This window comes from Pollicipes pollicipes, unplaced genomic scaffold, assembly GCF_011947565.3.
Source record: "Pollicipes pollicipes isolate AB1234 unplaced genomic scaffold, Ppol_2.1 Scaffold_7261;HRSCAF=8764_pilon_pilon_pilon, whole genome shotgun sequence".
Classification (NCBI taxonomy): domain Eukaryota; kingdom Metazoa; phylum Arthropoda; class Thecostraca; order Pollicipedomorpha; family Pollicipedidae; genus Pollicipes; species Pollicipes pollicipes.
The window spans coordinates 33,167,400-33,193,305 of NW_023597054.1; the positions used below are offsets into that span (position 1 = coordinate 33,167,400).

Sequence of the window (25,906 nt, forward strand, 5' to 3'; positions counted from 1 at the left end):
CAATAACTCGGCGTGCATATTTGTCTCGGCTTTGCACGCCGCATGACCAAGGAATGCTTAGTACTAACAGAGTTGACAGGACTCGTGTGACATTTCTATGGTGTCATGTGTGTCTGGGTGACCTTGAAATAGTTTGCACGAAATAGTCCATTTGCGTGGGCGTCTAGCTCAGAACTAGAGGGGTGTAAGATTTAAAGGGAGTGTTCCACATTTATATGGGTTTTAATCTCGAGTAGCCATCTTGAAGACCTTTCGGTGCTCTTCACAATCCTGACCTTTTTAAGGCCTACGCTCCTCTAATTTTTGCGCTACACGCTCGCGAAAACGGGGAGAGTATCTCTGAAAGAGAATTCAAAGTCACCTTGACATTCATGATGTCATATTAACGTCACTCATATCCTGCCATTCCATTGGCCGTGCGGCAATCAAGACCAATACAGATGTTATTGTCGGTACGTTCATATCATATTTTTGTGAACACGATTTCCAGATCAAACGACCGTCAATTGGCTCTCATTCAATACTGTGCGACATACGATGGCGTAATCAAACAATGATGTATCGAGGAGCATATTTACTAAACAGAGAAATGGTATTGTCTGGAACGGTCTTTTCTTTTTAAAAGTATACCAATAGTTATAAATGAGCGTGCCTCCATCTTATCAGATGCTTGCTTAAACATTTTCAAACGTGAGACATTCCCTTTGAGCTCCTAGTTAACGCGCAATGACAGCCAATATGCAAAATACAGGTTATTTCGTAGAAGAAATTCTTTAACCGTCTTCATCCAAAAACTATCGGAGATTTAGCATAATTTGGCGAGGCCCTCAGTTTCAAAAACCAGAGCTCTGGGATCGGCACACCTGTTCCCAATACAAATTCATATGGAGTTCGATAATATAGGATATAAAAGAGTCGAAGATTTTCGGGGGAAGTGGATAGAGTTTTGCACACGATGGTTTGGTGGTAGGGATTCTGCTCCGCCAGCGCAGTATCACGCGGCCTGTGCACTTAAAATGACACCTTATGATGGTACCACACATGGTCAGAGGCGCCACATATGACGCATTACCTTAATTGCCCTACGTTATGAGCCAAGTCAGTCGATGGAACGAAATCAGGCTTCTACCTTCAAAGTCGAACATGAATCTTCGAAGCCAATAATGACGTTAGTGGTTACTTATCTTTAAAGCAATAAAGTTTGATTTGAAGCCAGCAATTTTGAGCTTTTTACCCGCAAAGCCGCAGCAGAATTAAGCGGTTGTGCGGTTAGGAAGCGCGAAGCCAACGCCGAAATCACCAAGTAAAAAGAACTAACCCAAAGCCATAGCCAAATCCAGTGTATAACGTTGTTCTGAGAATCCAGAATAGCTCTTCGTCTGTAAAAACTGCATGGAAGTAGAAAACACCATAAGGAACCTGCCAAATGCTTGAGACGGAGCGTAAGCATTACGGATGGCAAATTTTCAGACGATCGTCTTCGCCTTGCGTGCCAGGATGCAGGTGCACAATATTTCGTACAGCCTACTCCCTGACCTTCGTCATTTGTTAACTGGTTCTGAAAATGACTCGCTAGCCTTTGGTTTAAGCCATAAACGCGTCGCAGCATGGAGACGTTAAAAGGACTTTGGGCTGAAAGCATGGGCAACATTGTTTTTGCGACGCAAAAATGCAACTGCAAGGAAAAAGTCACCTTGAAAGAGGCGAAGCTAGCTGCTCAAGATGACACGAGGCCAAGACCGGAGCCATAATTCAGAGGTCACGTTTGACGCCGAAGTTGAAGCCGAGGCCGAGGCCGTTGAAGCCGTTGAACCCAAACACGCAAAAATAGCACAAAGTTAAAACCGGGTCCAGCCGTTCCCAACGGCAGAAGCAGAAGCCGAAGACAAACCAGCCTCGACAACTTGTCTTAGGTCGAAGCTGAACCCGAAGCCATTAGAAAAAACTACGGCTTTCCTAGGTCGACGCTGAGGCTGAAGGTGGCTTCGTCCCCATGCCTGAGCTAAGTGTGCATTTCTCGAACTTAGAGCGCCCAACAGATCGAAAGCAACAAAACGTACACATACGTTACTTATTCTATCTAGTGATCTTCTGCGATGGCTGAATAACCTGAAATATGAATTATGTTTCTTATACTGTCCTCTTGATCTAACTGCCGACAATAGAACCTAAGTATAATTAATAAGAATGCTGGCTGTTCCGACATCGTTGATGCAGGGCCGATTAAGGGAGCCCATGCTAGACGCTGCTCATGCTACACGATGCTGATCAATATTTTCCTGTGCTTTTAGATATTCCAGCCAAGAATATTGGAGAGGACAAACCAATATTGCGAAGGGACGGGGAAAACCAGCATTAGTGGTGTCAAGGCCCTTAAAAAACAAATAGACGCCTGCACTCCCGGGCCTAGTCCTAGTCAGCTGACACTACCGTTTTCGTTGGTGTCGGCTGGACTCGGACAGGCTGCTGTCGGCTAGACCCGGGCCGGCTGGTGCCGTCTGGGCCCGTACCGGCTGGTGTTGTCTGGGCCCGTACCGGCTGCTGTCGGCCGAGCCCGGGCCGGCTGGTGTCGGCTAGGCACGGGCCGGCTGGTGTTGGCTGAACCAGGGCCGGCTGCTGTCGGCCGAACCCGGGCCGGCTGGTGTCGGCTGGGCCCCGACCGGCTGGTGTCGTCTGGGCCCGTACCGGCTGGTGTCGACTGGGCACGGGCCGGCTGCTGTCGACCGGACCCGTGCCGGCTGGTGTCGTCTGGGCCCGTACCGGCTGGTGTCGACTGGACGCGGGCCGGCTGCTGTCGGCCGAGCCCAGGCCGGCTGGTGTCGGCTGGGCACGGGCCGGCTGGTGTCGGCTGAACCAGGGCCGGCTGCTGTCGGTCGAACCCGGGCCGGCTGGCGTCGGCTGGAGAGCGGCGGGCTGCGCGGTGCCAGAATGTGCCTGAAACTCGAACACGCTCTCACTGAGGCCCGGTACCCCCCATTTCAGCCGTGGTGTTCGGCGCTCTTCTGTACCGCTCCCTGGCGCTCGTCATCGACGGAGTGGGTGTTTCCCGATCCCAGCAAATACAGCTTCCACGAGCGCCCGGCAGATGTCACTACTAACCGGACTTACGTTCTTCAAGAGGAAAATCCCAGGACATTCTTGATGTGTCCTCAAGAATACGCCATTGAAAAGGTAGGTGGATCTAGTTCGAAAAAAATCTGCTGACCATTTTGGACATTTTTTGTTTCGTTTTAGCAGCTGTGGGGGTCAAACTTGTTGAGTGGGACAGAGGGACGGCTACTAGGCAGTTCATTTCTGGCGTACAAAGATCCTGTGCAAATGACGGCAGCATCCACGCCCCCTGCAAAATGGATTGCCATGTCTTAAGTTTTATCGAAATTTCTGTCCACAAAAAATTGTGAACATGCGGTTATGATGGTGTGATGACTAATGTTGTGACGAACGACTTGGGTCATGGGTAACAAACACCATGACATTTAAGAAGCTACTCATATCGTACCTCTTCCTGTGTTCAGCCAAGCCATATCTTGCCAAGCGTGTGCGCACCATGCTTCACATGTTGGTTTCAGATGCTTAAGGGGAAGGGGGCAACCGGTGACTAAAGATGACCCGGTATCTGGTAACCTGTCAAAAGAAAATTGAGCTAAACGCTCCGGGAATGCTGCGTGATGTTCCTACCTTAGGTGGTGTCTTAAGTCACTTACACCAAGTGTTGCTGATGCACACAGCTATATAAAAACTAGAGGCCCTCAAGACGTTTGGCTCAGCCCACCTCATCGGTTTGTAACCCCATGTGTGCCCACCAGAGGTGCCGATTGAATTCCAAAAAGCTCTGAAAATTTTCAAAATTCTGAAGATCATTTTGAAACTTGGACGGACAGGGGCACAGCCGATATCACTCTGTCGTGTAGCAAATTAGTATGCATCTCAACTAACTTGTTGCTGATCGTTTCCATCACAGGTTTATTTCGGAGCATGGTCACGTTGCTGATAGAGCGCACTAAAAATATTACTTTTCGAAACAAAAGAAAGAAACCCGCATTGTGCACACTGCCACATATTTCTTAGGCTATGGGATTTAAGCTTGAGATGCGGGTGCAATCAATGATTCTTCCAACATTCGCAGTTTGCTCCAGTTTTGATTCCTCAGTTTTGATTCCCCGGCTACCGCTTTTATGACAAAAGACCAAGTTTGCCGATCTGTAAATTTTTTGACAACCGGATTTTTTTTGAAGTTTTTTTGGACCACTGTTGGTTCATTTCTGGACTTAAATTGGACTTTGGACAACAAGTCCCAGGGAACGGCTCATCTGGTGCCAACGTCGAACATTTAACGGATTTAGGAAACGGCGTCAACACCGATACTCATCCTCCATCCCGGCATTGCGGGATTGTAGAATCGGTGTCAAGGGATACGACAATATTCTGACGCGCGAGTAAGTGCTTAATGACATTCGTAAAACACGTAAATGTTGAGCAGCTTCTAATGGATTCGCAGATGTATCGAAGCTATGTTTGCAGTGAAAAAGACGAAATAAGCCGGCCAGTAACTAATTGAATGCCTACATCTTCGGGCACATACTCAGAAGAGCTACGGCGCATACCAATTATGTGTCATGAGCATCAAGCTAACAACTCGTCCGGTGACCTTATGATTACCGCCTTATGATCTAATGATATGAGGGATATTGCCGATGAGGTAATTTCCACTGCGTTTTGTTAGCATGGCATCCCCTAGTGCAACTAGCGTCTTTTCCTTGTTTTAGTCTAAGGCCTCCGATCATTGGCCATTTACGTTGGTGTTTTTCCTGCCGAAAAAGCCTGTTTTGCTCAGGACCCATATTAGATTAGACGTGCCAAGTCGAATCTTAATTACATTTTAGCGGACAACATACGCACACTTATTAAACAGAAAAAAAACACCACATACGGTGACAGACGGCATGGGATTTGCACGAATCGATGGGTTGAACAGTTTGCGACCTCCGCAGCACGATTTCACGCCCATTCGATACCGGTGCCGGCCACAGCTCGCGTAAGGAGCGCGCGGGGGAGCGGCATGTTTTGGCATTTGGCGAGAGGAGAGTTACATTAAACTACGGTTACTCAGTCTCTTGAAATCTGTGGTTAAAAAGAATCACCGTCTGCGTGAGATCTGCCGCCGAAAAGATGCTGCAAAGCTTGGGCAATGACGCATGTCGCGCCGCACTCGCAAGGAACTGACATGTTGCGCAGACTTTGATAGCTTAGAAAGACTAATTCGGAGCACACTGTGCGATACACAGATATGCGACTTTATGTAATGCGCCTGAAGCGTGTGCTGTACGGGTCCGAATGGTTGCCCGCATCATAGCATACCGAAGCAAGCGGAAACTCCAATGGCATCTACTCACTCCCGAATTTCAGCCGACCCTCAGCAAGCTTCTTTTGTGAAAGGCTGTTGTCAGTTGTTTTTCAACCTTAAGTTTGTCGTGGTGGCGGCAGCCACGAGCTGCCGTTTCTTGGAGCTGGAGCTACAAATAGTAGATTTTTTCCGGTCCCAGTCTGACAACTGTGCACACCTTGGCCGTCCTTCGTGATGATTACCCGAAGCTATGAACAAGCTTCAGATAGCCTCCTTGCAGCTGTCTGCAACAAAAAAAGGTGCTCTTACCGAGAAAATCACAGCCCAACAAAAACTACGTCGTTTTCACTGTGGGGTCTCCGATAGAACACATACGTTCCATCTCATCTGTATCACAGGATGGGGGTGACCTAAATCGCGGAATTAGGATGCCTGGGTGAATATCCCAAGCCGGCTAGGGGAGGCTCTGGGCTCTTAACGAACGCGTTTAAGCGCTTCCGAATGGCGAACAAACACGCCAGGAGCTGCCAACTAGTGCCACTAGCTATGGTTTTTTGGTCAATATTATATGCATTCACATGGTTTCTGTTATATACGAAACCAAACCACAGTTTAGACAGAAATATATCTTGATGGTTATCATAACTGCACTTAAATGCCAAAATGGTAAAAGGATGGCAGTGAATGTTACGGGTGGCGGGCGAGTACTGTCCATGAAAAACAGCGAGTGGATTTGACACAGTACGATGGCATCTGTGGCTTCTTGGCTTGTAGTCAGAACGGCCGCTCAGGAAGGCACCGTGTTCGGCGCGTGCTGTGTTGCTGGGTGACAAAGGGGCCAGGCCCGTAGTTTCCGCCTGATCCGCGGCCGTCAGAAGGGCAGCATGCGTCACGCGGCGTCGGGGCCGTCGTCTGGGCGGATGTTGTGACGCAGCGGTCCGGGCCGGTGCACGGGAAAGCCCGGCCGCCGTCCGGGCTCTGTTGACGCGACCCTCCTCCCCCCTTCCGAGCTAGCGCCGCGCCCAGGCGCCGGCTTCACCCTTGCTCGCACTTCTGGCCTCTGTCCGTGGACGCAGGGGCAGACGACAACCGGGCTGGGATCAGGCAGGCTGCTTGCACTTTGTAGTATACATATTGCTTTAAGTGATCGCTGTGTGCCATAGCTTCGTTTGGTAACGCATCTATAAAGAGAGCTTCTCTTTCCTGCACATGACGGCGGACACGGCCTGGGCGGCGCAGGCTGGATTTAACGAGGCACATACTGGACGACAGGCCTCGCCAGCAGAACTTGTCATGCCGTTCAGAATGTGTACGCGAATCCGGCTGGTACGTCACCGGCTGCAGCTACCTGGCCAGCTCCTATCTAGCCGTTCGAGCCGCCCGCCCCACCCGGCCACCGCACTGGGCGCACCCCTGTTTGAACGACGCCATGCGCTGCATGACCTCGCAGCGTGAACAGCTGTGGTAGAGGGGCAGCACCGTTTGCCCCGCTCGCGGCTGCAGAGATGTCTAGAGGTGCTGTCTGCGTCTGAGTCGTCTGCGACTGGGTCAGTGAGCCTGGGGAGATCATCCGCGGCGTCGTGTGCTCAAGAAGAACAAGCAAATCCGGCGTCGAAGTCGAAACTCGTGCGGAACGTGAGTGCTGCTATATTATTTGTGATGTTATGTCAAAAAGTATGGGGTTATTTTGGCACGCCTATCACTCGGGTCCGGGTGTGTTATCTTACGAGGAAGGGGGGATGTCGATGTGAATTATTTAAGAAGGTTCTGCTATCTCATGGAATTTGGGGTCCCCAAATGTGGGCCTGGGATCCGAACATTTTTTTCCGCTCGAATATGGGCAACACAGAGGAAAGTTTAGATATCATGCACAGCCTTCCTTCCACAGACATTATTCGGTGGTGATTATTACTGATGTCTTCTTATAGGGGGCCAGTTCATCGAGGTTACAGGCGTGCAAAATAACAATTGGAGGTTGATCATGGAAAATTTGGATGAAACTGTTGAGAAGGACAAAGTAATAGAGGGGTTAGCTTCCCGTGTTGTCTTTTCGCCAGCCTCCCGGACCATTAACAAACATTTATTCTACCTTTAGACATACACAGTCTGGGGTATTTAGAGTGTATGTTGTTTTACACGACTGTTACAGGCTGCTACCGAAACCCCGTTCGATAGCCGCAACGGAGCAATCGTGACTTACCTGATTATAGGTGAAACAATGATTATGAACCTCCGTAAAAGTTGATATAATTTGGAGTTACCATAATTAATGTTCTGTTGCACTGAGACGCTAGAAACTTGGGGGAGCCACACTCACTATGGGGGGGGGGGGGGTGGAGAGAATTGGACATGGGCGAGAGGGGAGGGGGACAGTGGCCCACCAAAAGCATACAAATCGACACATGTGGCGCAGACATGTCGAAGAAGAACCTTGAATGCTTCTCTTACGCTCCGGCACTCGAGTGGTAGTGAGATGCCACAGTTCTCAGCGAACAGTCCTGGGGCGGTGCGGTACATTTAACACAGCCGTGCCTCGAGCAGAGCCGCCATCTTCTTGCTGATAGTGGGCCGGGGGGGGGGGGGGGGGGGGGGGGGGGGGTTGCCCGGCCCCATTGTTTGGGTAAAACGCATGCCCGGATGGTCACTTGAGTGCTAGGGGCTGGGGTTGGGCTGGGGTTAGGGGGGTGGGGGTGGCAGGTGACCTCCTGAGATATAAGAAAGTAGGAGAGCTGGAGATCCTAAATTGACAGGGTAGCCTGTAAATGAACTGACCTTTGTCAAAGCTGAGGGTATCTAGGTTATCACCTTCAGGAAGATGAAAATGCCAAACTTCATAGCGTCTGAAGTGACCTCAAACGCATTCATGCAATAAACTGTAACCTACCGATCTCTTCGAAGCAAAAGGTGTCTGATATTTATGTTGGCTCTCTTATTGTCAAAGTGAAAAAACTATTCGACACTATTTCCATACATAAATTATACCAGAGACAAGGTCTATGCTAGGCGATACGATCCCAAAACTAAATTTTGATCGGGGTCACTTTAGGCCGCTTATCCACTTGGTCTAAACTAAATCCAAACAAGATGTCTGTTGACGCTCCTGTGTCCTGTGATATGAAATTTTGAACTGAAAAGGTACTTCATATAGCAAGTTGTCCAATAAAAAACATTTCGGTTTTGATTTTAGCCTGACACTCATCCAGTCATGTGTGCGCTCATACTCTGAGCACTGTGGCAACTCAACGCCATGAGAGAGTGCCTTTTTCTCAACTTTTTAAAGTGCCTGTTCAGATACTCAATCCTTCCCCAAGTCCGCAAAAATAAATAGGCTGAGTTGCGTGTTCGCATTTATTTTGTGCTATTTGCATAATAACTTCTACTGGGTCAAGCAGTGAGTATTTGACCTAGTCTTCGGCGGGAGCACGAAGTTTGAAGCGAACCTTGTGCCACCCTGTTCGGGTGTCCTAATGTGTATCCCCTTAACGAAAACGTGTGTCTGTGCCTATTCCATTGGATTATTTTTGCGATTGCCTGTCTAGGTTCTAAAGACTTGGCCTAGCGCCATGAAAAGTTGTGCTCTGAGAAGATTTTCTTCACAAACTATCTTGGTAAAGCTGTGTGGTGATCCGACAAATGGAAGCTGTTGTTTATTCATTCATACGTCCTTCAAATATTCGATTTAGGCTGAATGGTGCGGCCCGCAGGTCGTGTGAAATGTCAATAGAGGACTTGTACATGATCTACTTATTTTCTGGTCGTAGAACTTTAGTCCCAACACTTAATGGTATATCATATTTTTTTGTGTGGCGGTGCTTAATGCAGACGATATCATTTGAGTAACACAAATGCTTGGAAAATGCTTGCTGGTGTGGTATATCACGCTTGCACTCAGTGAAAATATAGAAACGTTGATCTTCCTGTGTTTCGGAAATATATTCTGGATAAGAAGATCTTATATCGATTTATGACTAACCTCACGGCTCAATTAATATGCAACAGCATCAGCTCACTTAAAGGACCGCAACCACCACTGTCTCTGGACCTGGAGCCAACCACAGTCAGCCTTGGGAAGGCCTTAGTCGATAACGTCATAGCGTCGTAGCGAGGTTTTTATGCTGACGCATTGCAATCTATTTAGCGACGAAAGTCTGAGTGAGCGAGACTTCTGTTAAATGCGTAGGTTTTGAGTGAGGTATTTTGATGGCAATAGGCACTGACAAGCTCTAACATGCTATGTGCACACAACTTCTTATAAAGCACTTGATTGCTTGGTTTCATGCTGCAACCAAACAAAAAATACAAGGTGTGTCTTTTAAACACATATTTTGGCCGCCAGCTGCTATTTTTACCACCCGCAAATTACTGTAAAATTATGTTGCTGGATCAACAGACTAGACCATGAAGTCGAGCAAAAAACTTCCGCGAAAAAAACTTGATTTATATCAAAAGCTTCCGCTCATGATGACGAACATGAGAACACCTACCCCACAGTCTGGGTCAGATGTGTTGAACCTGGACGCGTGCTTGCTCAATTTTGACCCTGAAAAATGGCACTCTTCCTTTGAGCTCTCCAAAGTTCCCTTTATTTTTCAAGGTAGCAACAGATCCATAAGAAATGCTATCAAACCGAAACACGTCGCATCCAGTGCTCAGGCCTGATCTCCTGTTGGTTGCATTTCAGCCAGCCAAGTGGATCACAGTATGAGCAAGCCAAAACAGCCATCCGCGGGAGAGAAAGTACCTCCAGAAGTGTGCCGCGCATTCAACAGCAAGGGCGGCTGCGCTGACGACGGCTGTCGAGAGCTGCACATCTGCTTCTTCTTTGTGAGTGGCAAGTGCAAATATGAGGACAAATGTGTGCGAACGCATTTGCTGAGCACGGGGCATAATCTAACTGCGCTGAAAGAGAAGGGATGGCTTCACCAAAACCAGCACGGAAAGATACTACAAATGATGATGAAGAAGTACAAGCCAAGCGAATCAAAACCAGGAGACCTGAATCTTCCCAAAGTCTGCTTCCCCTACAATACCTTAGGATGTCAGAGCGCCAACTGTAAAAACCTTCATCTGTGTTTGAATTCTGTTCTAGACAAATGTGTCAGCGGAAGCAAGTGTCCCCTTGAACACGACATCGTCAATGGTGAACACAACTTGAGTGTGCTGAGGAAAGGGAGACTGCTTGACACAGAAACAAAGGTCATTGAAGGCAGGCTTAGAGATATGTATTTGGCCATGAGCGAACAGCCTGCCGCCAGACAGGAGCCCAAAAAAGGTCGCCGAAAACCCAGGACCGAAGGGTAAAGGCCCGGCTGGGTCAACTGAGGGAGAAGTTGGCAAAAAACAACCAGCTACACCAAGAGCTTGCATCGAATACAACAAGTCTGTATGCAAGAATAGTAATTGCCAGTATCTCCACGTCTGCTACGATTTTATCCGCGGCCGTTGCAAGAGTAAAGGGTGCCCACGTGAGCACAAACATATTCCAGGGCGAGCACAACGTTGGCATTCTGCGTAGGTTTAAGTTGAATGGCACCCGGGATGTGGTGGGAAAGATCCGCAAGGGCTACGAGGCGAAAAGAGAAGGCATCCCGACAGCCCGGTGCTCGCGCACAGGCGGATGCCTGTGCCGTCCCCCCGCGGGAAGCCGTCGCCCCCGCTCCCGCCCGCGCCGTCGCCTCCGGCCCCGCCCGCCAGCCCCCTTGTCTGCGCTGTCTCTGCGCAGCCCTTCATCAAGGCCACCACGCTGGGCTGTTCGCACACCTTCTGCGAGGAGTGCGTACGGGGACCGTCTCGCCAGACCGACACCTGCCCGCTTTGCCCGCGCTCCCATTGCCACCTCGATCCGCTCGCTGGTCATCGACCGACCGCCGTGGACGAGTGGGTGGACGGGCTGGACGAGGCGTCGCAGCGCGCCCGGCGCCAGCTGGTGGCCGAGCGACGCCGCGCAGGAGCGCCAGACCATGCCGACCGCGCAGCCGGCCGCCCAGCCAACAGCGCGCCGCGCGGCAGGACCGTCACCACCGTGGTCACCTATGAGTGACGCAGCGCCTCGACAAACGCCACGTTCACATCACATCAGAAGACCACACGTCCAGCTGGCAAGTTTCACAGCAGGTGCCGACCACGTGACGAAGCGACGCATCGGGCCATCAGCTGCGTGACACATGACGGATTGGCAGCAAACTCGCCTTTCATCTGAGCACCGCAGAAACAACTGACAACACCGAAATTTAGCTGTGGATCGCGTGAAAATCTGCTCTAGACTGGAACTTCAGCTGCAAGCACTTCCCCAAAAGACCCGCATGGGAAGGTGGGGCAGTTTCACGATTTAGCATTGCTATGGTCTACGAAAAGTGTATTATAGTTACAATCCACGTATAGCCTCAACAAATGCGTAATACCTGGCGCAGCAGCACGTGGTTACCCTGGAAGTGAAAAAAGCAAACAAGATTGGAATTTGGCTTCACTTGACCAGCCTGTTATCATATCATACTTTCATTAAATGTCAATCCGCCTCGCACTTACTTCACGGACTTCAGTTCCAGGAAATGTCACTGTTCCCATTCGCCGTGCTCAGATCTCTCCAGCAACTGGAAAATCTTCCAGACATATGCATGGCAAGCATAAATGACGACTCATGCATACTGATGCACTAGTACATGGTGCCCCTTTCGGAATGACATTTACGAAATGAGCACTGCATCTATGCGGACTAATCACCGTCCACGTGATGGTGCCACAAACCCGAACTCTGGGGAATGCTTGCTCCGGCAAATGGGTCTTGGTCATTAGAAGCCGAGCCGACTAGCCAACAGCCAAAACACTCCTGTGCATATCCAAACTACAAAAATGGATACACTACGCGTAGTGCACTGATTTCCGCTACTCTATGAGGCCTGCAACCTGCCACCTTGTGAAACACGTGAAATGACACTTTGTGAAACCAGTACATGTGGAACAGACACTTCTAGAACATGGCTGCATGCCAGCAATGCGTTGGAAAGAGGTCGACGTGTCAACAGCGACTGTGTGGGACCAAGCCGGACGAATCAACAGCACTGTATGGTGCAGATATGGACGTACCAACGGCGGCCGGGTGGCACAGAGCCGGACGTGCCAACAACAACTGTGTGGTGCAGATATGGACGTACCAGCAGTGACTGTGTGGGTTAGCGCCGGAAGTACCAACAGTGACTGTGTGGGACAGAGCCGGACGTGCCAACAGTATTTATATGGGACAGAGCCGGACGCACCAACACTGACTGTGTGGGACAGAGCCGGACGCACCTACACTGACTGTGTGGGACAGAGCCAAGACGTGCCAGCAGCGACTGTGTGGGACATAGGCAGACGTGCCGACAGTGACTGTGTGTGGGATAGAGCCGGGCGCGCCAACACTGACTGTGGGACTGAGCCAGACGTGCCAACAGTGACTGTGTGGGACAAAGCGGGACGTGCCAGAAGTGGACTGTGTGGAACAGAGCCGGATGCACCAACACTGACTGTGGGACAGAGCCAGACGTGCCAACAGTGACTGTGTGGGACATAGGCGGACGTGCCAACAGTGACTGTGTGGGATAGAGCCGGACGCGCCAACACTGACTGTGTGGGATAGAGCCGGACGTGCCAACAGTGACTGCGTAGGATAGAGCCGGACTTGCCAACAGTGACTGTGTGGGATGGAGCCGGACGTGCCAGCAGTGACTGGCTGTGTTCTTTGAGACAGGGTTCGGATTTGCCTTGGTGTCGGTTATGAGACACAAATGAACATGCGGCGATCATCGCGTCTTTTCGCGCGGCTCTTGACTGCATGCTTTCCATCTCCCCAGGAAAAAAGCCCAGAAGCTTTAATGTGGGGTTTGCGTCCAGCAACTGTCGTTCAGCGATGTATAATATCTTGCTTCCGCAGTTATGCCGTAGTTATGTAGTTCACTAAGCTTTCGTTGAAGCACGTGTCCTTGTAATTGCGAAAGATATCTGTATGGGGGGAACTACGCGTTTTCCTAAGTTTGGCTGGTAGGTATTAAGTTTTCGTGGCTTTACTGGTAGCGTTGCATTAGCAAAGGGCAACGAAGTCTTTCCTGGATACGGAAAAATAGCAGAAGTCGCATGTCTTAGCTTTTAAAAGTGGACTGCATGCTTCCCAAACGCCCCGCCTATTGTATAAAGCTGTTTCGCTCTGCCGGGTTGAATAGGGTGTTGTATGTGACCGTCGCTTCTCAGCGGTGCTACCCTGTCTTCTAATGATGTTAGTATCATGAAGAATGATGCAACTTGTGTGCGTGGCACTCACCCGCAACGGTGCCGGCAGTTTCGTTCGCATGTCGTAGTCGGGATATATGAGTATGCTATTAGTATCAGTTAACTCACCGTAAATCAATGCTTTTAGATATGTAAGAATGGTGCAAATGGCCTACCAATGTTACTCGAATACACACTTAAACGATTAATTGTTGTTTACTACCCGAATCAGCGGGGGGCAGTGTAACACTGATGGGAAAACGCTCGCCTCGCACCTCAAATGTGAGGTTCGGCCCCGTCCGAGAGTTTTATCACCAATGCGATGTGATTTATCCCTCTGAGGGCTTCTGGATCGGCCAGGAGATGTCGCCCCGCGTCGCCAGAATGACGGCCGGAAAACACTGCGCGATGGGACAGAATGACTCTACAGCCCTTGACCGGAAACAACAATGCGCCCCGTAGTATTGTACTCAAGGGGTCCTTTGCTGGACAGAAAAAAGGGGAGTCATTAGTGTTGAATTAAGTGTGTCGAAATGAGGGCGAAACGCACAAGGCCACCCCACGTCTCCCTGAGAACGTCAATTTTTTCAGAATCGACTAGTCAACAACGCCATCAAAAGGTTTGAGCCTACGCGCCCGGTGGCGGATAGTGTAGTTTCTAAGACGCCTGCGTCGACTACTGCACGCATAGGAAGCCACAGGCACGGGTTCGATTCCCCACGGTGCCCGCCCTCCCCGTCAGGGTGAGAGGCTGGCGGTGCCATAAAGCCCCAGCAGCTGAGTGCGTCATAAAGCCCCAATCACGCGGCCGTAATCTCGGGGAGCAAGGAAAGTGATGGCTTGGGTCGCAGTTTTCGTCAAACCGAACGGCGTTGTCCACTGCGAGTAACGGCAGGTTTATAAATGTCTGAAAATTAATTCGTACAGTTCAAAGATTCCACTGAGCGAATCTGTGTTTTTCAGCTTTGAGGTTGTCCTCTGGACAGATTAACAGCTACAGCAACACGGAAAATAGAAATTGTACCTTCAGTCTTCCAGTTCCACCATCAGATTCCAGCGCCTCTTCGCGGTGATGTAAAGACCGATACGTTTTTGTCATCAATCTAAGAACCGCACAGGTGAAACATACACCCGTATATCTCTTAACATGACATGTGGTGTTCGAAAGGGTTCAATGGTACTACTTTAAATTGTGTCACCACTTACGTTTACCTGTTAGCCACGACCTAATGTTAGCCGCAAGGCCAACGCTGCGCGGCCCTGCGGAGTCTGCAACGCCTGGCATCGAGCTTATGTTGCTAAGATTTGCGAGCGCGCACGCTCAAAACTACGTCACATAATTTGCATCATTAATCGGTTCTGACTGAACATTGAATATATCCAGACTAACATGGCTTAGCCATGCTTATACAAATTATTGACCCATTTCTCATCTTCAATTTTCACTTGCGGAATCTTTGCTATCTCTGCACAACCCAGATCAAATTCTGGCCAAGTTTCTGAGCTCTATTGGTTTGAAAAGAGTTTGCTGGACCACTGAAAATTGGAGGGCGCCGGCGATTTACTACTTGCAGTTATTTAACGCGTGATTTTGCCAGTTTATTTGCTAAAAACTTGAAACCAAATTGATCTGGCCTGGAGTGTCTGGTCTATAGTCCAGTTATACGGGGTAAAACACACACACACACACACACACACACCACACACACACACACACACAACCACACACACAACACACACACACCACACACACACACACCACACACACACAACACACACACACACAACACACACACACACACACACAACACACACACACACACACACACACCACCACACACACATCAATAATAATATATATATATATATATCTATATATATATATATCTATATATATATCTATATATTATATATCTATTATATCCTATATCTCTCTCTCTCCTCTCTCTCTCTCTCTCTCTCTCTCTCTCTCTCTCTCTCTCCTCTCTCTCTCTCTCTCTCTCTCTCTCTCTCTCTCTCTCTCTCTCTCTCTCTCTCTCTCTCTCTCTCTCTTCCTCTCTCTCTCTCTCTCTTCTCTCTCTCTCTCTCTCTCTCTCTCTCTCTCTCTCTCTCTCTCTCTCTCTCTCTATCTCTGTGCCTGTTTGTGCAGTTGTGTTGTTTGTGTGCTTGCGTGCGGGCTGCGGAGCCTGCAACGCTGGCACTCGAGCTTATGCTGCTAAGATTTGCGAGCGCGCATGCTCAAAACTGCGTCACATAATTTGTATCACTAGTCGGTTTCTGACTGAAAATTTGAATATGTCCAGACTAACATGGCTCTTGGCCATGTCTATGCAAATTCTTGACCCATTTTTTCAATCTTCAATTTACACTGCGAAATCTTTGCTATCTCTGTAAACCCAGATAAAATTCTGGCCAAGTTTCTGAGCTCTATCGTTTTGAAAGAGTTTGCTGGACCACTGAAAAATGGAGGGCTGCCCGGCGATTTATACTTGCAGTATTTTAAACGCAGTGATTTGGTCAGTTTATTTTGCTAAAAACTTGAAACAAAATTGTTCTGGCCTGGAGTGTCTGGTCTATAGTCCAGTTATACGGGTTTAAATACAATACTCTGTATATCTATATTATAATATATATATACTATATATTTATATTATCTACATATATTCCTAAAAATAACTATTAGGTATATATATGTATATAGACTATATATACTATTCTAAAATACATCTATATATATATCTCTCTCTCTCTCTCTCTCTCTCTATCTCTCTCTCTCTCTCTCCCTCTCTCTCTCTCTCTCTCTCTCTCTCTCTCTCTCTCTCTCTCTTATCTCTCTCTGTGTGTGCGTGCGTGCGTGCTTGCGTGCTTACGTGTGTGTGTGTGTGTGTGTGTGTGTGTGTGTGTGTGTGTGGTTGTGTGTGTGTGTGTGTGTGGTGTGTGTGTGTGTGTGTGCGTGCGTGCGGTGTGTGTGTGTGTGGTGTGTGCGTGGTGCGTGGCGTGCGTTGCGTGCGTGCGTGCGTGCGTGCGTGTGTGGTGTGTGTGTGTAATATCTAGGAAAACATGTTCCTAATAACAAAGGGCCATAGCCAGCGATTTTTTTTTAGGGGGGTTCTTTTGCTATCAGCAGCCCCTTGTCAACCCCCTGTGCTCTCCCTTGCCAAGGCTCTGGCTGCCCTATGCTGTCCACTCCTGGCTATACTTGTACCTGTTTCTCATGCATTTCCATCGCCGACGAAGTTATTGCCAAAGATCAGAAAAGAAGAGAGCATACAATGTACTTTTCGGCGGCTATGAAACAAAATGAATGCCGTTTTAGTTCCTCAGTCGGCTCATCTGATGCCATCTCTGCAATGGCTCTTTTTGTGTTTACAATATAACTTATGCATGTAATTCATCAATGAAAACTTGCAACCAATCCCACTATTAACAAGCGCCCAGGTGGCCGGTCGAACGCAACGCGACAGGGTGGGGAGAAGATTTGCCCGCTGAGATGTCAAAAAGAAACAAAGATAGGGACGCTCCATTAACAGGGCAGAGAAGCCTGTGTGTGAACTCACTTGTTCCGAATTTTGAGATCATAAGGTCATGATCTTCAGGTAAGACACACCAAACAAATTCATACCCCAGTTCAATGTCTGAAGTGCCGGCAGGTCACTTCAGACACTGTAAAGGTAAAAAGTATTCATTAGTCACAAAAAACTCATAGTCATAAGGATTCATTTGAGGTTAGTGACCTTATCGACTTCAAGAAGGCCAGGTTGACCCAAAACACTCAACATTGTTTTCATATTTGCATTGAAGTAAGTGTCAATAACTTTGCTTGGCGGCATCTTTCTAAAAACAGGAGGCTAGTTGGGGTCATCTTAGGCCAGTGACCTCGTCTGACCTCAACGATGTCCAAATAAGATGTTGTCTGACAACCCGGTGATTACAAATTCGAAACGAGCGTCAACCCACCCCCCCCCCCCCCCCCCCATACAGCAAGTTATTCATTTAAAAGCAGTTTAAGTTTCAGCTCGGTCTGACCTTTTTGCCTGATCCCAAGTCAACAGAATTCCTTGCTATCCTTTTATCCTAAATTTAATTGTTAAATTATCTAGAAAAACATATCTCAAATGTGAGTGGCTTCGTTCACAATCCGTTGTCGTACTAGATTGTGCAATTCCCTAGAAATTGTCTTAGTTGACGTCCATGACCTGTATTTCACCTGCCATAGGCCAATGACTTAACGAGTTGCACCTAATTTTTTGTCTCAAAAGGTCGATGGTTAAATTTCCGTCAGGTGTACAAAGCTTGGCGCGGCTACGCCGCGCGTTGAGAACGTTTTTCCTGAAAATACCCTTCGGGGTGGGGTGGGGTCAAATTGACCACCCCACCCGAGTACGTTTGGATCTGATGATACTTCCATAAGTTATTTGGCACAATTTATGTCGAAATCCGAGGCCAAACTTTTCGCAGTATTGTCACTGAACCAGCTCTTAGCGGTTCACACACATCTCACGTTTGCACATTGGGGTGGGGTGGGGTCAAATTGACCACCCCACCCTAGTGCGTTTGGATATTATAATTCTTCTGCGAGATTTGTCCCAATTTATGTCAAAACTCGGAGCCAAACTTATCGCAGTACTGTCCCTGAACCCGCTCTTAGCGGTTCACACATATTGCACATATGCTAAGTGTGACCAGCATATGTGTATAAAACCGTGTTATGACTCGCTCCAGTCAAACATTGGCCGGCTGCAGTCGAAGTATGGTGGACGATACATTTACCTCCAGCTGGTTTATTCTAGAATCCTTCCAAAAACGGTTCCTGCCTTTAAGCACCACCTACTTGCACACATTTTTTTCAAAACGCTGGCAAACGTCAGTTTCATGACGGATCTAGAAGTCCCGCACGACGTTCTTCCAAAACACGGAAATCAAACAAAACCCGCAGGAAAATATGTTAAGTCCCAAAAATCAAACACAAAATTGAATAGAATCTTTCATTTCAATCAGCAAAAACTGCCTAGCGAATCCACAGTGTACAACTCAACTGCTGGATTGCTGGCCTAACACCAAGTCAATTTTCATGCCCAATCATCTTATGCTAAACTTCATGGAAAGTCATGTGACCATTAGCCTGCACTCTTCTTCTCGTGCGTCTCGCCAATATGTCTCCAGACCGAACCGGTCTCAGCGGTGCGCCCGGCTCGTGAGTCATTGGTATTACATTTTAACCTTCACAGGACGAGGGGTCGTCAGGAGCGCTAAATCATTTGTTAAGCGGTGACTTTTAAACAGTTTTGAGCACGGTGCTCACATCTTGGCCAGCTGAGTGAACATCAGTTCTACAGACGTCGTGGAAATTTGAAGTGTCTGACTTAGGCGGTTCGTGATCTATGACCTTCTCGAGGTTATTTTGGTGACATTTCGCTCAAAACCACAGGCAGCACCTTCTTTATTACTGGAAATGCAACCCAAAGAATATTCTATGGTTATATATTAATTGCACTGCTCTTCTCAATGTTACATGAAATGTGATATTGATAAGAAAGGATAAAACCAATATATAATACTGCTCTTGTTGCTCTTGTGTTGGTTGTCAAGATTAGGTCATGCAAGGTCAGGCTACGTCAACAATTGAACACGTGACAATACATGACGCCCTGCAGGTCATGCGTCTTAAACCCTAATGACAGTAAATTGCTGCTTCGTAAGGCCTTTCTGCGACAGGCTTCTTTCACCACTGGTCATCCATAGCTTTCTGATGCGGTTGGACGAAATGTTTTCAATGCATGCTTCTTCGTGACTCCAACCTCCCTTGTTTCTGAGAACTTAATTGACAAGCCTATGCGCCCCTCTCATATGGCGAAAGTGAAAAAGATACTTGTAAGGCGAAGGTTTAAGCTTTGTAGCACACGGCAAAACTTTACTTGCTGTCCAATACTGACGTACTTTTTGAGATCAACGTAGAGTCCACTGAAGTCAGCTTTCTAAACTCAACACGACCAAGCCAGGACCTCAAAAATGATCTACAGCAACATGGCGGGTGTTTTGACGCCGTCTGGCAAAAGTCGCTACAATTGGCGGTTGAACCAGACTACAAGAGCAAGCAACGCCAGATCCGCTGATCGGCACACTACTGGCGTTATGGGTCAATTCAAGCATGCCCCTCAGCTGGAGCCAGGGCTTAATGTCGCATCAAGTCAAGCATGCCCCTCAGCTGGAGCCAGGGCTTAACGTCGCATCAAGTCAAGCATGCCCCTCAGCTGGAGCCAGGGCTTAATGCCTGCACTTGAACTGGTCCGTTCCTTTATTGCACCAGTTAAATGGGCTTTCTCGAGAACCGGCACAAATTTCCAAATGCAAGCCCCGTTCCTGCTTGCATCTGGTCTCGTTCACGCGTTCGTCTGCACCGAGCCTCTGGCTGATGACGGCGCCGGGCGGCTGTCGCGCCGCCCCACTCCACGTCCGATCAGGTCAGTCTGGGTCGGGTCGGGTCGGCGAACAGACGCCAGGCTCGGTCGGCCCTGACTCCGTGCTGTCGGAGCTGCAGTCTTTCCCCACGCCGTCGCAACTGCAGCCCTTTCCCCGCGCTGTCGGTGCTGCGGCCCAGTCTCCGCGCTGTCGGAGCTGTAGCCCTGACTTCGCGTTGTCGGAGCCGCAGCCCTTCCCCGCGCTCTCGGAGCTGCAGCCCTGACTCCGCGCTGTCGGAGCGGCAGCCCTGACTCCGCACTGTCGGAGCGGCAACCCTGACTCCGCACTGTCGGAGCTGCAGCTTTTCCCCGCGCTGTCGGAGCTGCAGCCCTGACTCCGCGCTGTCGGAGCGGCAGCCCTGACTCCGCACTGTCGGAGCTGCGGCCTTTCCCCGCGCTGTCGGTGCTGCAGCCCTTCCCCCGCGCTGTCGGAGCTGCAGCCCTGACTCCGCACTGTCGGAGCGGCAGCCCTGACTCCGCACTGTCGGAGCGGCAACCCTGACTCCGCACTGTCGGAGCTGCAGCTTTTCCCCCGCGCTGTCGGTGCTGCAGCCCTGACTCCGTGCTGTCGGAGCTGCAGCCCTGACTCCGCGCTGTCGGAGCGGCAGCCCTGACTCCGCCCTGTCGGTGCTGCAGCCCTTCCCCCGCCCTGTCGGTGCTGCAGCTTGCATGAGTCGTGCCGGGCGCGGCATGTCCGCCGGCGCCATCCGCCGGCTAAACCGGCCGATACGGCAGGCAAGGGCAGATAGGGCAAGGGCGGCGACGGTGGGCAAACACGGGAGGGCAGGACAGCAGTCTGCAAACCGAGAAGGCAAAACCGGGGCACTGGTGGCAGGGGCAAACAAAGACGTGATGACGGGGCGGCGGCAAATGAATCAAGGGGAAGGGCAGTGGCGACGGCGGGGGACGAACAGAGAAGGGCATGCAGTGAAGCGCCGGCGGCAGGAACGAACATCGGAGGGCAGATAGGGAAGCGGCGGCGCTGGCGGCCGTCGCAGGCCACCGGAATGCGGAAACGGGTGATTCGACAGGTCGTACAGTCCATTTTTTTTGCAAACGGGCGTGCGTCATACGAAACTCTGCCTATCAGCTTGACAAACTGTACTCAGCCTTGGCGCACGGGAATGGCCAACCCAGTGCAAGATTTGGCCTCGTCGTTTTAACTTGGTCCTTGAACCTGGCGGGTCTGCACCGGAGCGTGAATTCAGTGCCGATGCTTTACTCTCATTCGAGTGGTGCATTTCTACAACTCGACGCAAGCGTGATTTCGCTCTGATGGTGTTGAAAGGGAAAAGATTGTATGTGCCTGACCTCACCGCTATCTTTACGAGGCGATAGGCTATCGCGGTTGACGTCATATGAGCCGGCGCTGGGTGTTGAAGGGTCTTTGTCTAACACTGATGAGTAATCGCTGCCACATTGCTGATCCCTGCTGTTCAAAACGTCAATAGGTAAAAATCTACAAGCTATCTGAACACTCAAATGTTGAAATTTATCGCGCAGTGTTCTGGTTATGTGCATGTTGAATTAAACGACGATATCTGATTCCGTATAAGTAGGTTTTTGATGCATCGGTCGAGGTTCCGGGCTTTCAAATGCGCTCGGGTGAGAGGGGTCAGTCTTACCCTCCGAAAATATACCAACTAGGATGGCTAGACACACCAAATTCACAAGGTGAGTAGTGCACTATGCGAATCACTTGAGTCAAATTTTGGTATTCCTAGGTCCCTAGGTCACCTTTGGATCAAACAGGGTGCAACAAGGCCAAACACAATGTCGGTGTTCGATGTGACCTCATAACTTCTCATGCAACCATCTTTTACATATTTGTCTCGAGTAAACATAAGACCACCGGTGTTCAGGTCGGGTCAGTGACCCTATCTAATCTTTAGGAGGTAAACATACCCAAACCATCGATATTATTTTGACAGTTGGATGTAAAATCGGCGCCAAGCGCTACTCAACTACGCGTCAAAATCTTCAAAGCAAATATTTGTTCAAGTCCACTTTATTCAGTGACCTCACCTGCCCCTCATGAAATTGACAATGAAGTAATCTTTTGATTACAAATAATTGTCAAGTAACATTGTCAAGTAATCTGTTGACGTTCTTGTGATCCGGAAATTTGAAATCGGCATTTCAATCTAGTTCATAAAGCAAGTTGTTCAATGATAAAGCGGTTGTTTTCACATTGATCTGACCTTTATATCTGACCCAACTTGAATGAAATTGGTCTTAATCATGACTGCATTATCTGATATTCTAGAAACCATCCCGAGGCTGTGTAACTTCGTCTAACACCCTGGTGTTGCATGCCCAACGATGCCCAATATAAACATCGCCTTCGCTGGTCGCCATGGCCTGGCCTTTTACTGCTAAGCTCAGCCACTTTACGAGCTGTATCTAATTTTGTTGTATCAAAAGATGGCCTTACTCACTTGCTTACAGGCCTACCTTTCGCGCGGTTGCGCTACTTCGTTCGGAAATTATTCTGGGACACCTCGTAGGGGAGCGGGTTGAATTGCTCCCCACCACGCTGGAGAGCGTGTTAAGTTACAGTGTCAAGTGAACAGTTCCAAGACACTATGAACCAGCCTAATGCAACATAACAAATGTCTTCCTGGGACAAATAAAATCCGAGAGGATGCTATAAGAAATCGAAGGTAGCTGAGCAACGACACTTATTTATGAAATGCCAAGACAAAAAAAAAATATTGCAGCGTTCCGACGGACCAACTGGTCGAATCGAAATTATTTTTCAAGACATCTTATCTGTGACAGAAACTCCCCGGCGCATATCACAGCCTTAGTGCGGAGATAGTCAGTTGGCGGACTCTAGCGCCGCATCTCCAGATCGGCGAGCCCAGCCCTCAGGTCAGCTACAGCGCGCCTTTGAGGCTGACAAACAGAGCCGAAGATCCGCCGCTCACCGTCAAGCCCGACAGGCGTCCGGAGCGGCTCCGTGTTGCTGCCTGGATAAAGGGTGCTGTAACACCTTTGATGCACGCCACAGTAATCCCGTCTCGGGCGAGCAACTTTACAGTTAGAACCGCCTCTGTCGAGAATCTGACTGCAACGCTGTCGCAACCTCGACAGTGCGGCCCGCCATAAGGAGATCGCTCACTGTTTTGGGCTGCAAGCATTTTTGGCAGTTAACACTTGTTAGGTTGTTAATGTCGATCAGTGTATCAATGAATGCGTCAATGTGCATTTATGCAATTTACGCTATCCCCCAACTGCAGATGAAGCACAGCTGCCGTCCGTGCCTTTGTGGGACAAAGACACATGTGTGCATGCCATTTTGCACTTATATTTGGAACAATGACGACCTCGATGTGCGATGCTGGTCCAAAGCTCTCATGTATTACCATCGACAGTTGTTAGCGTTAATGTATTCGTGTAGGCTATCTATAGTGTCCTATTTTGTTGCGATGTTTCGTTTTGCTCAATCGCATTTTCTGAGCTGTCTGAATCATTCGCCGCATCGTCGTTAGTGAGTTTATTTACTTGATCATAAAGCAGCCACCCCTAAAGCAACCCAGCGCAATCACCAATAGTTGGTTAAAAACCACGAATCACCCCCAGTTACAGCACGACCGCTGTGAAAGTATTTCTGGTTTATTGCTACATTCATTTGAGTTTTGAGACGACGAAACTCGACCGCGCGATGTTCGGCTCAAACTTCAGGTGGCTGAGAACCTTGAACATATCCAACAACTTTCAGCAGATTTTTCGCATCAGCCTTGCAAAATTCAGGTAGGAGAATATGTGTCCTTGCCCCTGTCATTGTGTGCAACGCTTACAACAACATCATTTAAAAATGAACCCAGCCGCCAGCATTTCAAGGAACGCTCTGGGTCGTCGCAGCCAAAGTGTTATCGACATGACGTAGCGCCTTGCCAAACGCCTCGGCTACGTTTGGCGAGCGATGAAAAAGCCACCTAAAAACTATGGCTTCTGTTGTCCTGGAGCATTCAAGTACATGATTACAACATTTTTTCGATGCACGGTGTGATGATTTATCAGAATGTGAGTCCTGTTATGTACGTAAATCAGGTTCATTTCCCACAGTAAACGTGCACCGCAACACAAACCATTACGGTGGTGGTAGGACGAAGTAAAAACGTTACCGCACGCTAGAAACGCTCCCTCCACTGATTCCGTCGCAATTAGTACACCTCTCATATTCCTGCCAGCGTTCATACAGCTGTCCAAACCCGACAAATCATAACCGACACCAAGCATCTTTCTAAGCCAACTTGCATGCAGCAGGCTACCGCGGCTTCTGTCCGAGCCAACTAAGGGGACTAGTCCGAGCCCTCTGAGGAAAAGGGCTCTTCTTCTTTTCCCGCTAAACGTGCAACAACAACTTTATTTCATGAACGCCACCTGCTACAAATGCTCCCACTGAGAGTCATGTTCAGTGTAGCTCTCCCGAAAATTACAAAGCAGGCTTTTAGGATCGTGTAGAGGCCTGATTTTTTAGCTTACTTGATCGTTTCTTTCTGGAAATACAGAAGACTATCACGCACACTTTTTACTGAACTTATGCAGTGCAATGAAGTGCACCAGTCACACCTCGGTCGGCAATGACGAGTGACGATTTTCTTTTTCCGTAATTTTTCTGAAAACAGTTTCATTCTAATTGTTTTTTAATAAGGTCTGTCCCTCTCACGTCTTCCCTGAAACATTTAAGGACACGGCCATTTTTCCCTCCTAAACTAGGAAAAGATACACAGCCCCCGCTTACCCATTTATCGCCCCCACGCTCTCACGAACTCGTTGAAAAAGCCTTTCAGCGGAGGGTTGTTTGTTATATTTACTGCTGTGATGAACAAGAGAGTTACCTTAAAAAATAAACGGTCGGATTTCGGCGCAATTGCGGCACCGCGGGATATGTGATCCGTCTTGATCCAGTCATTTAATGTTCCTTTGAATATCAAAACCATATCACTGCTGTGTGCTCGAACAATAGACATGTTCAGGGCTTGGGATTCCCCCCTTTCAGAATGGGGGCGAATTCGCCCCTTTGTTTTTTCTAGAATCTCCAGTATTGTAAGCAAAAGACCGCTTAAATTTACTCACTCTCTGCATGCATTTTTACTCATTGTGTCAAAATTTCGGGCGCATTGCATGCGCGGGGATGGCTCCGAGACAGGCATTAGGACAGACCTCCAACGAAATTGCACGGCCATAATGACCATCTTGGCTGCAATACAAAGTTGGCGATTTTTTTCATGATATCGTCAGCATAAAAACCGCAGGACCAACCACGGTAGCACACATGTATGAGTTAACACACGTATCCACCACATCGAAATCGAAATGTAGTGGTTGAAATATGGAAATAGAAAAAAATAAAACATAGAGACGAAATAGACCAATTTGAACGTCTCCTATGCATTGAACGAGACCTGTCGCTCTGAGATATCACTCACTGTCACTCCCAGGGTAAGATCGCATTAAATCATGCCGCCATTTTTTCTCCTCAAAGGCTTGTGTTGTAACGTGTACACGTTACGGCGAGCAGGCATCACGTCAGTTAATGAGCCTATGACGCACCATACGATACATCAGCAGCGTGGACGATCATGCTGCATGTACAGATAGTTTGCGTCCACTACTCAAAAGGCCTCCGGCGTTTCACTGCGTGACGTCACAATGACAGAGTCCAGGACGACCCAGGGTTGATTTCCTCATCACATTGTGGCACAGTTTGATGGTAGGAATTACCACTGCAGTGAGCACGCAACTGAAACACGCTTGAAACCATATCAGAACAGCTATGTACCAGATGTTCACCATTTTGGCCTTAGCCTAGCTCAACTTGATTGATTTTTCACCCACGATGAGCCTATGACGG

The 25,906-nt window shown here is 48.8% G+C and overlaps 1 protein-coding gene across 1 annotated transcript in view; it reads left to right on the forward strand.

Moving 5' to 3' along the window:
• The first annotated feature begins 3,121 nt into the window (after nt 1–3,121).
• The window catches only part of LOC119111317 (uncharacterized), a 75,406-nt gene continuing 52,621 nt past the window's right edge, over nt 3,122–25,906 (forward strand). Inside the window, exon 1 of the mRNA XM_037235131.1 lies at nt 3,122–3,171. Within this exon, the coding sequence (XP_037091026.1) occupies nt 3,142–3,171 (30 nt within the window). The 5' untranslated portion in view covers nt 3,122–3,141. The remainder of the gene's footprint in view (nt 3,172–25,906) is intronic.